At 37.7% G+C, this 16406-nt stretch overlaps 1 protein-coding gene across 3 annotated transcripts in view; it reads left to right on the plus strand.

Moving 5' to 3' along the window:
• Nucleotides 1-16406, plus strand: part of gek (serine/threonine-protein kinase gek) — a 223251-nt gene that overhangs the window by 48686 nt on the left and 158159 nt on the right. For all 3 annotated transcript variants that reach the window (XM_081725920.1, XM_081725921.1, XM_081725922.1), the window contains exons 12-14: nucleotides 3859-4167; nucleotides 8275-8416; nucleotides 9548-9697. In XM_081725920.1, the coding sequence (XP_081582046.1) occupies nucleotides 3859-4167; nucleotides 8275-8416; nucleotides 9548-9697 (601 nt within the window). The remainder of the gene's footprint in view (nucleotides 1-3858; nucleotides 4168-8274; nucleotides 8417-9547; nucleotides 9698-16406) is intronic.

Genomic DNA, 16406 nt, shown 5'->3' on the forward strand with positions numbered 1-16406 from the left:
AATTTTAAGTACGGATTTTTACTTCTCTAACCCATTTTTCTATTTGCCTTATTCGGCTATTTGGCAATGAATATTTTATAAAATTATTAGTATGTTTTGCAAAATTTCTCTACCGTACACACACACACACACACACACTATATACGTTGAGATACAGAAGTATATAGGGTGTCCCAAAAGTAATGATGAAAAATGAAACCAGATTCCTGGCACCAAAACAAGAACAAATGTTTATATGACATATAGTCCGGAAATGTATAGGGGCGGAGCTACACTGCAACGAATGTAGGAGGAAAGGAACTTCACACCTGTCAGCGAAACAATGATAGGAGCTAGGAAGGGGGTTCAGAAAGACATAAAAATCATATCGGCTTGACATGTTAAACGCATGTTACATAACTGCACCTGAGATTTTCCATACGTCATTTAGGGATCCACCGAATGTCTGTACGGCAGGGGTAGTGGAACGGTGCAGTAAAGATGGAAACCATACAGAAGAAAGTTGTTATTCATGGCACGATTGCACGCACATCTTCAATGGGAGTCAAAGCAAAGACCACTTAGCATGTTTGCAAAATCTTAGGGTGCAATGCAAAGTGGTATACCAGGTAGAAACTTGCAGAGCAAGGGTAGAAATAAGAACAAATGTAACTAGTCGTATCATGTAAAGTCTAATGAAATAACAAACAGAATCCACAATAACATACTGTATTTGTAACATAGTATCTTACACAGAATAGCACTACAAACTACTAGGTCATACGTGCTAACAATAAACGTACCTAAAGAAGATATTCAAAGTGCTGTCCTCCCTCATCTATGCAAACGTGCTAACCGTGAGTTTCAAATGCATTCTATCGCTCCCGGTGTGTTATGTAACTGTTCACACGCATCTTCAATGTGGTTTTGTAAATCGGCAAGTTCCATTCCCTGAGTGTGAGTTCTTTTCCCCCACATTCGAAGCTGTCTAGCTCCGTCCGTGTCCACTTCCGGACTGTATGTCATATAAACTTTATTCTTGTTTTGGTGCCAGGAATCTGTTGTTTCATTTTTCACCATTACTTTTGGGACACCCTGTATAGTAGATAAGGATTCTCGTGCTCAGGGAAAAATATAGTTGCTTTTTTCCATTATATATAGACCTGGAAATGCGTAAATCGTGACTTGGAAAACCTGGAAAAGTCAGGGAATTCGTGCTTGTCAAACAAGTAGAAACCCTATTGACGACCAGTTGAAAATCCCGTGGAGAGAGATGGTTACTTCTAAAAATATCTACACTGTGTGCCAGTCTTCTCCACTGGAAACTTTGATGGCGAGCGACAACTAAAATGTACTGTAGGATCATCAGATAGACCAGTCATTTCCAACTGAATGCTCTGTGACATCATAGTTTGCGGCTCCTCTTCTCAAATAAACCATACGAGAAAAAGGTCTGACGAAAAAACCTGACGTTGATAAACAATAGTGACAGGCGAACAACAGCATCGATAGCGTAGTCGATGGTTTTGCAGGCATATAGTGCTGTGATTCCATAACTACATGTACACTGCTAACATTTGCTTTTATCCGTTCTCCTGTCTCGTTCTCTCCCCTCCATTGCTCGGCATGTTTCTCTGCACTGTTTCTCAGATTGTAACAGCGCCCTCCTACGTCATACCTTGGTTAGCTAGAAATGACTGAAGCAGAGCGTCCTTGGTGGTGGGGTCTAGAGTTTCCTGAGGTAGATGCACCTTGGAATCGTCATTGTAGATCGGAAACAATCTCTGTATTCCTGTAGATATAATATTGTCCGGTTTCTTAAACTTAAGTACTTATGCTTTGTAATTTGATTTTTGTTTTAAATTTATTTCCGTTTAATATGTGGTAACTGGCTTCTTCCCCATTTAACTCCGTGCTTTTCAAGTTTTGATGACTTTCAGTGTATTTGAAAAATGCTTAGGTCCTAGCATGATACACTACTTAAATGTGAGTTATTGCAGATAATTCATTTAAGCTGCTTTTTAAAATTTTAGTATCTTGTTTCTGGAGCATCATCTTATCGTTTTTGTTTATTTTTTAATAATTGTAAGAACAAAAATCACTTAAAATCCAAGTAATTTTCAATTGGACTTAACTGACTGAACGTCGTATCAGTTCTTTCTTTTTTATCGGTAGGTCTATAGTAGCTCTCATTGAATAGTGTTTCTGGAGTTTTTTTTACATCTTTCAAAATTTCTAATTCTCTAGACGTATTTTCTTTTCCAATTTTCACTTTGAATTTATCATCATCACATTTATAATTATTTTAACCCTCCTTCGCCAATTTTGTGCTGTTAATTTATATCCTTCTATTTGACATTGGCGTTGATAAAAGTTTACTGCTAGTACTGTATTTCGTGTTCGTTATAGCATATTTGTGACAGTATTATGTGTACTCTCACTAATTTTAGGTTCCTTTTATAGTTCACTTAATTTTTACGTAATATATTACAGTGATTTACTTGTGTACCATTTAAAAAAAATGTTATTGCAGTTTTTAACATCTCTTTTGATGAAACGCTCACAAAGAGAGAAAACAAAATGACTTACGCATCGGAAAAGCGATGGGGAATTAGTGTGATTATTGATCTGCGTCCATAAAGCACATTGCACATCCCAGCAATCACAACTCGTCTAGTGTCGAAGATAACCGAAAGTATGGAAGCAGCTTGTTTTTTGTTGTTCCAGCAGCCACATCAAGTTGTTGAACACTTCAAGCATTTGGGGAGGATGCCCAGAACAAACTCACCGCCAGGCATTGAGTTCAGAAGTTCAGGTCGGCATAGAGTTGACTGTTGTCCTCTGAAGCAGCCATAGAGGAGGACAACAGTCAAACGTGTGTTGTAGTTGCCGAACGCTTCCAGGTTTCCGAAGAAACAATCAGACTTCATGTGTACCACATTGGGAAGACGTACAAGTTGAGCAAATGGATACCTCACACATTGTCGGTAGCCAACAGGAAACAACTGGTTATAGTCTTTGTGTCGTTACTGCTTCGGCACCGCAACATACCCATATTTAGTAGAGTGCTTACCAGTGACGAAAAGTGAGTCTAGTATGACACACCCAAGCGTAGCAGACATTGGTTGTCATCACGTGACCCTGTGCCTCACAGCTCAAGAACACATCTGCATCCACGCAAGATCATCCATGCTCTGTGTCCGGTGGACTAGTCGCCAAGTTGTCATTTGCAGCTCCTACCGCCAAGCTACGCAACGGCGGATGCAGTATGTATTACAGAAGAAGCCAGCATTGGTTAAGTTAATCGCAAGGGTCCATGACAATAGACGCCACACATGGCAAGAACGACTAGTATTCAGCGACTTGGCTGGAGACACTGCGCCATCCTCGCCGGACTTAGCGCGCACAAATTACCAGCTGTTCTATTTTCTGAACAACTACTTCCGTGGGAAATCCTATAATGAGGCAGACCTGCAGCACGCACTCACAGACTTCTTGACGTCCAAGACCCTTGGATTTTATCATCAGGGCATTGAGCAGCTACAGGAACGTTGGCAAAGTGTATTGGATACTGAAGAGATCACTTCGAGACCTAACGCTGAGTACGATGCCTTGTATGTCTGTCTTTGATGATCCTAAAAGGCAGGAACTTTTTTTGAAGTCTTGAATAAATTACTGCGTCGTTAGTGTAATATACATTTTAAGCATTTGGTACGGAGAATCAGGTAGTAATATGTTGCTTCATTAGAAGTTTCTGAGCTGAAAATCGAATATGCGGTGTTTAAATATTAAATATGTCCTAGATTCTATTATTATTATTATTATTATTATTATTATTATTATTCAGGAAATTACAAGTACAATTTAATTAACTTACAGGTTATCAGAATTGCGTCAGCAGAAACAGAAACTGTCGAGACAAGTGAGGGATAAAGAAGAGGAATTGGAAGTAGCAATGCAGAAGATCGATAGTTTACGTCATGACATAAGAAAAGCTGAGAAACTAAGAAGAGAATTGGAAGCGAGAATCGAGGAAGCTCAAGCTGAAGCAGGGAAGGAAAGGAAGTTAAGGGAAAGGAGTGAAGAATACTGCAAACAAATGGAAGAGGAAATGGAAAAATTGAGGCAAAAGAATGTTGGCGAAAATATTAGTACAAATCAACTACAGGCATCTCAGGAAATTGCAAGGTACTTAGTAGTATTATTTTGACCTTTTTATTCAGCTAAATGTATATTATTTGATCAATAAGTAGTAACATTTGTAAGGTTTGCAGAGATTGTACCATCACTTAACATCGAGTTTCAAGTACAATTTCTGCGCAGTATTTTGTGTGAAACAAAATCTTAATATTCTATTTAAATATAGTAGGAATGGTGTTACATTCAGTACAGCCCAAAATTAACAATAGATTTTAACGATGTTTGCGTGGATTTCAAGTCTTACTTCAATATATGCTGATATTTAAATAACTGTTTTCTGAAGTTGAAACATAGATATTTAATGTTTACAAATATTGTATCATATTATAAAGAGTTGAGTTGATTAGGAGTTCACCGTCTCACAAGGGAATATCTAATAGAGTCTGTTATTAAAATGTATGATAACTTCAGGTGCATATTATTAGTTAATGTAGTGATTGGAATTCGTTGGTTTTTCCTCTGCGCGGGCAACTTGTTTTGCATTCAAGATTTTTTTATTATTATTACTATTATTTAGTTCTGATCAGAGTGCTCTTTATGTAACTAAACATTTTGCAATTAAGTATGACAGTTTTATTATATTACAAAGACTATAAGTTAACAAAATATTTTCAAGGATGTTATTTCAATCAGCATATAATCTGACAAGAGAAAGAACTAACTTCAGTAAAATTAAAAGCAAATGAGATAAAAGTGAAAGGTCTTATTTTCAGTAATTACCCCTAAGCTCATCATGTTTCTAATCTCTTTGTTGTAATCATCCTCAGCAGCAGAAAGAAGTTGACAATATAGTTCCTAGGAATTTTCTCCTTTACAGAATTTTAGAAGATGTTCCAAATCACAGCGTTTCTCCGGTGGAAATTTGATTGGAGCGTTGTATAGCCTTTTGAATTCAGTCCGTTTTTATCAGACTTTATTGTAGCTAGTCCTTTTCTTTTCTGTGATAATACTTAAATGAATAGCCCATTACAATTTTCCTGTATTTTATAAACTGAGAATTGCCCTGGCAAATTTTATGTTGTCAAACAGGCTTTGTGGCTATTTGTAGCCTTTTGCTTGTAGTTCGTCAAGCACTTCACCATACCACAAACAGAAATTACTCCCTCAGGCATTCTAGGTTACGTCCCTGCAGCTCTCTGATGTTTCCACAGTAACTTTCTTGGATGTCAGACTTAAACTTGTGTGTCTCCATGAACGAGTTGAGTGCCCCTAAGAGGTAAATTCATAGTTACTTTCTGGAAGCGTATGCCATTTACAATCATACACTGAAGATACCTTACCATATTTATCAACAGGAAGTCTTCCAGTGTGACCATGTGACCCATTTATGGTATATAGTCTGAAACGTTTTACACTTAGACAGACATCTCTGTTTTTCTATAAGGCAGTCGGAAAGGGCTTTAAAGCAAACAGGGGTCTCTACTGCCTTGTTTTCCACAAGATGAACCTTACGTTTGTGGGAAAAGTTAAGATGTACATCCTTCTCATGTTGTCGAAGTCGTAGTATTGCTTAAGAAACAGAAATAAAACTGGCGAATTAAACATTTTGTGCGGTTCTACCTTGTTCGCTGCCAATATCAGTGAAATTCTTGAGTAAATATTTCCTTTCGTGTAAGTTTACTACGTTAAAACACGAAAGACATTCTTAACCGGTCTCGTAAATGATAGCTTCTTTGCAACGTCCTTAATTCTACGAAGTTTCTTTCACTTCTTTTGTACATTTTTCTGAATCAAGGTGAATAATATGGATACCGTCGAAACTTGAATACCAGCACATTTATTATACTGCATATTTGTATATGGTAATTGTGCAATAGCAATAATACAAAGATAACATATCGCCCCAAAAAAGCAGAGAGGTGTTAAGCGCCACTTTCCTTGATTTCCAACTAAATGCATATCCTGTTTAATGTGCAGAAAAGAGATAAGTGGCAGGAGACAATATGAAAGGTCTGCAGGGAAAACTGAATTCTAGAACAAAGACAGAATCGAAATTAATTAGTGTTTCATTCGTTTTTATGCTCTCCTGAGAAATTTTTCATTTTGGCGCATAGCACCTATCTGCTTTCTGGGAGCGATATGTTGCTTCAAATTTCTAGAAGACAGCTATGAAAACTGTTGCTTTTTTGTAGATAGGCTTAACAGAAATAAATAATAAAAGTCAAGGAATAACATCCTTGAATAAACATCATTACTTAAGTTATAACACAAGAAACAACATTGGCGTGTGCGCACACCCCACATGGTAAACATAGGGTTAAGCTTTTGTTTGTCCCTGAAAAGGAATTAAAACAAATCAAAGTAAAAAACAGACTGCTACTCGTGTAGTTATCCTACTGTCGGACACTGAACAGTTCGATATTTCTGTTTAAATAATGGTATAAATTAAACAAGTTACTGTAATAAAAAAAATCTTGAAAACAACTTTAATTTAATTCTAGTGAATAAATGCATCTCCTTTTACAATCCCTCGCCAGTTTTTGCGATTTCAGACTTCAAATGTATAGATAGTATCAATTTATGGAAACATCTCAAAAAGTACAACCTGCCAGATTAAGCGTTGGCCATTTTTCGCTCTCAAAACAGTTCTGATACGACATGGAATGGAGTCGTAGAGGTCGTGAGTAGTAGCAAGTGAAATATTATGCCATCACTCAGTTCTATAAGAGAGAATAGAGGTAGAAATTGCGCTGGTTTTGTGTTTCCAGAACGGGCCACAGATGTTTAGTTGTGTTCAGTCCGGAGATTGGGCAGGTTAGGGAAAGTGTTCTTGGAATATGGCGTTATTGCTCTCCATAAACAGCATTTGGACCATAGGCTACCTATGGTCCTCTAACTGGCCGTCATAATCACGGACAGTGACGCGACCTATAAGCGTTATCACAAGATCCATTGAAAACGAAGATATTTATGCCCACAAAGAGCCGTCGCCATGTTTCCCGATGGGGCGGAGATATTACAGATCATATGCTTCTTAAGGATTTCGCCACGCACAAACACGGCTCCTGGTCTGAAAAAGGGTTTATCCGGTCATATCACACATTTCCAGTCATCAACAATTCATTTTGGATGTTCACGGCACCATTAACGTCATGCTAAAGCGTTATGGTTCTTTATTAGTGGTTAGACTTGCGCAGCCTGACCCTATGTCGATATATAACTCGCAGCGGACTGTGATTGTAGAGGTGCTGCGTGAGTTCTTCGTCACTTGCACAGCAGTCGTACGCCGGCTCTGAGTAACTATCCGCTTTAATATTCGGCGGGACCTGTCACTGGAAGTTTTCTTCTGACCACTGTTCCTCCCCGCCGATATCCTTTTGCCTGAGCGTTGTAGGCCATCTCTTTGGACACTGTATCTCGCAACACACCAACCATACTAGCCACTTCTGTCACGCTCGCACCTCATAATCGAACGCCAACTTGGCCTCTCTGGAAATCAGAGTGTTCGCCTTTTCACAGTATCACCATTTTCTCAGTTGTCGTTTTACTGATTCTCACGTAGAGTGGAGCTTGCTTACCCTAACACACTATCACCAACACCCCAGCGCTGTGGTCGCCTCCTGAGCATTGTCAACCCAGACGTTTGATGTGTTTCCATTAAATTGATAAGTATCTGTAGTCTGTCTTTGAAACTTGACTCTAACTTAAAGAAAAGAAGAAAACCATTGGTTTATTTTACATTACTGGGTTTACATCTATTACGCATTAGGCATTATTGTTATTTGTTAAATCTATCAATGTACAGTTTGCAACGATAACGTTTATGTATATTATAGGGCAACAAGGACAATGTCCGGTACTTTGTGGTAAAGCTTGTGGCCAAACTTGTTTAAAGCACTTGTTGTGCTGTTAAAGATATAATAAGTAAGGAAGTTATAGTTGATTGAAGTGTATTTTTAATTTCTGCAAAATGAAGGATAAGTATTAAGGAAGACAAAGTTTAAAAAGAATAAAAATAGTTTAATTTATTGAAATAATTATCGTGATAAGTTTTGGTGAATATGGTGAATAAAGTGATTTTAAACAAGCTGGAACTGCAATATTTAATTATATATGTGTGTTACAAGTTGTATGATGCATTCTTATTTGTTGCAGACTAAAAGCAGAAGTTGAGAAATTAGAAGTCCAATACAATGAAAATTTGGTCCAACAACAAAGTCGGTATAATTTAGAATGTTCCAGTTTACGGGATCAGTTGCAAGAGGCTGAAAGCAGAAGAGATGCTTTAGAGAGAGAAGTAAGTATTTATGCTTGGGTAACAATATCCTTATTTCGTTGAACCGTTTACACAGTATCTTTGTTGTAGATTTATTAATGATTCGTTAGTAATAAGAAAAAAAGACAATGCCAGTAATTATATTCTTGAAAAGTTTTACATTTTTATTTCTTTTAAGGTAGGAGATTCTTATAAGTACAGATATTTATCTGGAAATAATTTAAAAACCGTTTCATTATTGTAAAGTATTTCGCAGGTAAATTTCGTTTTTAGTAAAAATTGTGTGTTGAGTAAATTGGATGTTGCCTATATTTCCAGTCCATGGATGATGTGTATATATATGGATGGATGGTAGACAGACAGACAGACTGACTAACTCACACTTTTGTTAGAAAACGAGAGACTTTTACAAATGAAGACAAATCGAATTGGAAGGCCCAAATGCACCACAACGAAGCAGGAACAGTTCATTAAAGTTGTATCTAAAATGAGTCGATGCTTAACTGCAACACAACTCATCGCTGCTTTAACGCTTTTAAATTTTGGGGTTTTTGAGGCATTTTGTAGACTTTCACTCAATCAGCTATCGCATCAAGACTATTGTGTAGAGGATTGTAGGAACAGAAACAGGACGAAGGCTTAATTAAAATCATGAAATGATCTTCACAATCACCCGACTTACCATAAATCGAATTTGTTGAGAAATGAAGTAGAGATAGTAGCGAAAAGTCGGTTTGTAATTAATGCTAGGGAAACAATTGTGTAGCGCATTATTTAACATATTAATCAGTAGCATGCCAAGAATTTGTAAGAAGGTGACTAACAATTAAGGTGGCTATTTTTACAAGTCCAGAGTCTCATCAAAAAACAGCCAATTGGTCATCTTTCCTCCTATTAACAGGCGATTCAGTTAGTAGCTACGAAGGCTCCAGGTAGCATCACCTAACGGTAGCTCATAACTATATTAGAAGTACTCGTCAGTTTATTACATTACATCTTCACCTAATCTGGATGGATAAAGATATTAAAGGCATATCCAAACTGTTCCCAGTATAAATAATTTCAGCACAATGGTAAGTGTACCTTTATATTCGCTAGTAAGAAATGCACTGTTTGCAGTTATCGTTATATAATTTGTTAAAACTATTTCAGGTCCAACTGCTGAAAGAGAAATTAGAACAAGCAAGACTCGAAAGCTTAACAGACAGCGAAGAAGCTCTTTCAGAATTAAAGAGGTTACATGAGAGGGAGAAGATGCTGCTTGTTGAAGACAACAAAAAGCTTATGATGGACTTGGACACTGTAAGTGATACATATTTATTTCATTACACATAGATTCTCAACAAAACTATCGGACTATTCTTTCATTCACCTTGTTTTCAGTAAATCTAATCTTTTATCAGATCGTAAGAATGAGGGTTCATCAGTATAGTTGTAATTGACAGTAGGGAATAAAATATATGTATAGGAGAAAAGAAATTTCTAATTATAACACTCGAATAAAGGAATAACTAATTCTAATACTCGGATAAAAGTTTCAAACTTATTTTTATACTTGGGTTAAATCGTTAATCGCACATTTCGATTTTTAACAATTTATAATAAGACATAAACTTAACACGATTTTAAAATTAGTCCTGTGTGAATTTTTAATAATTCAGCCAACTTTTTGACCCTTGCATAGCGGCGAAGACCTTCTTTTTCCGATATTAGATGTACATAACAGTGAGATGATACTCATATATTCTCTTTCCAGCCTTAGAAAAAAGTAGATGTAAACAAATCTTTGAGTTTTACGTCCCACGGTTATGCCGGTTAGGCTAAAGGAGACGGTGATGATGAGTGATGAAAGAAATGGTGGAATGAAGAAAGTGGGAGGAAACGGGAGAACCCCGAGAAAACCCACGCACACGGTGTTTGTCCACCACAAAGTTCACTTGGCGGGGGCTGGGATCGAACCCGGGACCCCAAGCACCAGAGGTGAACGCTCTGCCACTGAGCCACCGCGGCCCTAGATGTAAACAAATCCACCTGACTACCAGTGGGTCGATGACCAGTGATTGGTTGTTGGTCTCATTGCACTAGTATCCTACCGCAATATAACCTCTACTAAAATCATAATTTCAAATAAAGATATCTGAATTTATTCTGCATTTTGTGATAATAAACGCAATAACTATAATATTTAACAACAGATATAGCTTTATTTCAACCTCACCCGTATTTGGACATACAGTATTTACTGCGCATGCGTATGCTTTCGCGCGCCTACCCCTCTCATTTAAAATTATTTTAGAATACAGAGTTTCATGGCGACGACGTGTGACAGTAATCCATTTTCGTCTCGTATTATAAAACAAACAAACAAACAAACAAACACACACACACACACACACACACGTATACGCGTATTTGCGTACTTGTTAGCTCCGAGTTGGGAGACCGACTTGTTGGAACCAAATGTGCATAAAAAACTAGAAGAGATACAAAAACGAGAGTGAGATCAAAATGCATGAATTTTATTCAGATTTGCGGTGGGAAAATACTTATGTCGCTATTTCTTGCAGTTTCTTGGGAAATGCGTATGGTGCCGTACTATATTTGTTGGATCCTGGTGCCAACATCACCTGCAAGATATAAATGGCACCGGTACCAATAACATATCTGGATGATCGAATGTTACACACATACACACTATTAACACTCTTCTACAGAATTGCAGGCGTTATGAGGACCTCTACAGTGTTGCAATATTTCAGTTATCTACAGTGTAAAATAATAGCACAAAGTAGAAAAGTACACGCAGTTTTGGGGAAATAAGTCTACAAGAATGTAAAAATATGTGGAAAGAAGCTATATAGTTTTTTATATTTAAATTATCAGATATTCGTCAAGTGAACTGCCTACACTACTCCTTAAATCTGGCAACCACGTTAAACCGGGAGACACACTGTATGTTTGGTCTCCACTTCGCTTTATCGGAGTAGAAGTGGGTATTTAAAACAAGTTCTACTGGGAAAGAAACAACTCGTTCGTAAACGGGCGAAAGGCAGTTCGAAGTTTGCTATGACCACAACTGCTCGCTGCATTTGTTAATAAACGCTCAGAAAGATATATCCACCTTTTCAATTTACTCTCCCCCCATTCAAACAGTTCCTCTACCTTCTACGTGACGATGACGTAGAAACATTCTCACGACAGTGAGACTCTTTTTATATCACATTCGTCGATAGAAAGGAAAAGCATAAGATCTGAACTGTTTCGAAAGAAAAATGTTAATACAGAAACATAAATAGGATATGCTGAGAATTTTAAAGCGTAGCTATTTTTTGCATTTTCTTGGTATGTACTTAGACGTTCAATAAAGGACATTTGTAATTGCTTTTCGGAGAGATGAACAGAACTTTTGATCGGGCTCTTGTACTGATCATATGAATTTAAATGTATTTCACATTTGACACTTTAAGGAACAACTTAATTACATTGAAACATGTGCACTCAGTACAAAAATTGCACATTAGAAAATGACTGTGACAACTTTGTTTCCACATTTGTATATAACTTCTGGAATTAGAAAATATTCTTGTAATTGTCTTGGTCACTGTGTAAGATAATTCTTTTGGCCATCATTATTATATTACTGAATGCCTCTCTAACAAGGTAACTTACGGACGTGTAACTCACTGATTTGAATGAAACTTTGCATATTTGCACAACATCGGAAAGGAATCGACACGTATTAAAAAAAAAATCGGCAATGGTTCGGGTTTAAGGTCTCTCGATAACCCTTTGAACATAAAGGAAGGTTTTGAAGCATAGACAGAAAACAATCATTTAATATAGAAGAACCCAGAAAGGTTTCAGGACAGCTGATTCAAAATCTGACGTCAAAATTAGAAAATTCAAAATGGCGGATCCAATATGTTGATTACAATTAACAAAAGTCTTCTGGTTTGAAACCTGCGTGCACTTAGCCCCCCCCGCCTCATGCTAAATTTAAAAATTTTATTTAGTAACAAATTTTTACTGGGACGGGGGATATAGTAAGGGCATACTGTTCATTGATTATCTTCAGGGTCCAACGATAGTTACAAGTGACTACTATTCACAACTGATTCCAAAAGTAAGGCAGGCAATCAAGGGAAAACGCAGCTACACATGAAGGTGTTGCTGCTGCAGAACAATTCTTCTACTCACAAAAGTCACCTTACCTCCACCGCTATTGCCGATGCCGGGTATAAAATACTTGAGCACCCTCCCCACTCTCCAGATCTTGCCCCAAGTGACTTTCACCTGTTTCCCAAGATTAAGTAGCACCCGCGAGGAACAAAGTTTGCCAACGATGTTATGCAGGCTGCCGAAAAATGGCTTCCAGCCGTCAAGGATTAAAAAAAAAAAAAAAAAAAACTGGTATTCATGCTCTAGAACATTGTTGGGAGAAGTGCATTATAGTGATATGGGACTATGTGGCAAAATGGAAAATCTTCTATATCGAATTAACGAACACTCCTCGTAATATCACTGAACACTGCCTACATTGCCTAATTCACCTAAATATACCGATTTTCGGCCCTATAGAACGTGAGAGGTGTCGGTTGACAACTCCTATGCATGAAATTTTGCCTCTGTCGTCTCCCGCGTTGTATGGATAATATCTCACGAGGATACAGTGTCTTTAGATTTATTTAGGATGTGTTTTTTGCGAAACCAAATAATCAGCACGTCTTCAGAGTTTGGCAATATTGTTGGTGAAGTTTCGGTATTTGACGTTTTCTCAAGCTTGCGTTCGAAAGACGGCTCCACGAATCGTATACCGAAATCTTTCGATGTATCAGAGGTAAAGCAAAACATTTCTGTAATTGGTGTAGAGCCCAGGCTTCGCGAGTCGTTATGGTCACTGTAGTTAAAGGAAGAAAACATTCTATGATCCAAGGCCGCAAACAATAGGAGTGCAGACATGCCAATACTTTACAAAAGTAAACAATAGTTTCCAGTGCATCACTAAGGTCTGGCGCTGATATTAATTATGTAACAACTTGGCACAATGGTGACGGAACCGGTTTTGTCTTATCTATCTGTAGAATAGAACAGTGATGGGCAAACTACGGCTCACGGGCCAGATGCCACCGGCTGAAACATTCTATCAGGTCCGCAGTATGGAAAATAAAATGAAATCGTTAAGTTTTACGTCCCACGGTTATGCCGGTTAAGCTAAAGGAGACGGTGATGATAAGAGATAAGTGAAATGATGGAACGAAGAAAGTAGGAGGAAACGGGAGAACCCCGAGAAAACCCACGAGCACTGTGTTTGTCCACCACAAGGTCCGCAACATGAGTCCTGATCTACAGAATTTAACTTCACTTCTGAAAATCCGTGAATCCCACTTTAATCAATATTGTGAGAAACTTGTAGAAATGCTGTACAAATTTCATTTACCACTTCCACTTTATAGTCTTTCAATCGTGGGCTTAGTATTACAAGAAGTCGTTTTTTTTTTAAAGAAAATGTATAGGCCACCTAATTGTTCTTTTTCTTTGAATATTAGCCCGCCAAAGTGTTTTTCTTTTTTCTTTCGGCCCCTTCCTAAATAAGTTTTCCCATCATTGGAATAAAACCCAAGCCCTGTGCAAAACAGTTTCGAGGTTCACCCCTCCTCCAGGGGTCTGGAGGATCGTTGCTACTACCTGCTTGCCTGATAATATTATTAGCACTGTTGGTTTACTTAATAGTATGCATGCTTGCGATAGAACACCAATTTATCGAATTAAAAAATTGGCGATTTAAAAAAAAGTTGGATCATTATATAACAGTTAAGAAGTAGTTCTTATCAAAAACAGAGAACCAGTGGCGGATCCAAGGGGAGGGCTATAGGGGCTATAGCCCCCCCCCCCCTTGACGCTCAGGTATACACTGGATAAAATGAACTTCAATCCTGCTTTACACTGGATAAAACGGCAAAATATGGTTTAGCCCCTCCCTTGATCATATCCTGGATCCGCCCCTGCAGAGAACCATTATGGCAGCCAAGTTTTGCTTCTCATCGTTCTCTCTAACTAGACCCGATACAAAGAATGTATTGATTTTATTATATTTAAGTCCGATATAGGAGGGGTGTTCAAATGGAAAGGTGAAAGATGACACTGTTGGTATAATCGATGTCTTTGTTAGAAAGTAATTACCAGACGCTGAGCACAACTATCCCACTGTATTATGAGCCAAAGGATTCCCTGTTCCCAGAAATCCAGTGGGTGTGATAGCAGCCAGTTTTACATTGTTTTCTTTCAGTTCTCGTCCGAGTTCAAGCGCTTGCCTTTGAGATGTCTTTTTAGCGGACCAAACAGATGGAAGTCGGAGTGAGATAGGTCCAAACTGTAGGGCGGATGCTCAAGCTGCTCCCACTTCAAATTATTATTCAGTACACTTCGTGTGACCTGCTGGACGTGTGGATAAGCGTAATCGTGGAGCAGAATCACTCCACTTTCTCACTGACTTGTTGGACACACAGTCTCTCCCGTATACAGGCACCATCCGGCGATGAATATCGACCGATTAAACCCCTTTCCCAGTCAGAAATCGGATAATACCTCGCTGTTCCTCAATCGTCAAATGTTTCATTGTGAACGCTATTATTTCCTGACACACACTGCCGAGTCAATTCGACTTGAACGGAACACATAATTGCCTGATTCTCTCCTGCATCATGTGAAAGGCAGCTACGCATGGGCACAACCAGGCCGGACACTACATTCTCTCCTTAGATGTCGCAGTACTTTATTTCAAAGCGATATAGTTATTCCTACTTCAACACACGACGTTTGTTTTCTACGATGTTTCGTACTTTTTCATTTGAAAATTCCTTGTATATATGACCTTGGGGTACGGGACTTAACAATGAGACCGCGAATGCACTTTTGGTATACGTGGTCCTGCACACATTATCAATAAATCCACATAATTACCGTCATTGTATGTCCTTCGTGAGAGATTATGATTATGGGTTCAAATCAGTTATGCCAACTTCAAACGTTATAAAATCCCATCTCGTAGTGTAGAAATTCCCATTTTGCTCTTGAGTTTCCCACATTATGCTAATTATAAATTTACGAAACTTGCAAAGTAAGAAAAACAGAAGTACTGAATGTTATTTTCTGCGATATATAATTAATTATCCGCAAATATCGATTTTCTACGTTTATAAAGTAGCTTCTAAAGAATGATTTTTCTTGAAAGAAGCAATTTAGTATGTTGATAGAAACAAATATATTTTGTTTTCGAAACTTATTATTTCTGCCAATCCTTTGTTCCATTATCTTCTACTGGATGTAACAACAAAGATTAATATGAAAATAACAAGAAAAGGAAATAGGCAAAATACAAAAAATCTTCATTTCGCAGTATATATTTTCAACGCCAGAGCACAATTTACGTTTGTTGGCGGCCGACAGCAGTTTTTTTTTTTTTAAGACATTTCCCTCTAGCATGTGTCTTCTTGTAGCATAAAATTACAATTACCTGATTACAGATTGAAGATTTACTAGGCTATTTTCGGTCCTTAAAGTAATTGTTGTCGTCGATAAGGTGTAAAAGTCCCACATAAATATCCCTCATAACTTCCTTTATCCCTTTTCTAATAGCAAATGTTAAAAAAAATCCTACAATATGGATTTATCCCACGAGTTGGTATCATTGGTTCAAGTTTTACTGGTGGTAGTTGCTTCAAATACAAACCCGAGCAATGTGTTTTGCATATTACATTAGTGTGTTTCTTGTCATATAACCTAGGTGCTAAAAAGGGAGATTTAATTCCAACCAGTCGATCAATGAGCGTCGTAAGCCATTGGAAATTTTCACAGATTAGAAAACCAAAAATAATTTGCGATTGGAACCCTAGTGCTAATGAAATGTCATTATAAAAGCCCTCTGTCTTGCCGTAAATCTTCGTGGGTTGTAATGTTAGGACATTTATCGTTAAACAAACACCTAAATTAACTTCTTCTTTTCTTAGAAAAA

Source organism: Thermobia domestica, chromosome 9 (assembly GCF_964235325.1).
Source record: "Thermobia domestica chromosome 9, izTheDome1.hap1.1, whole genome shotgun sequence".
Classification (NCBI taxonomy): domain Eukaryota; kingdom Metazoa; phylum Arthropoda; class Insecta; order Zygentoma; family Lepismatidae; genus Thermobia; species Thermobia domestica.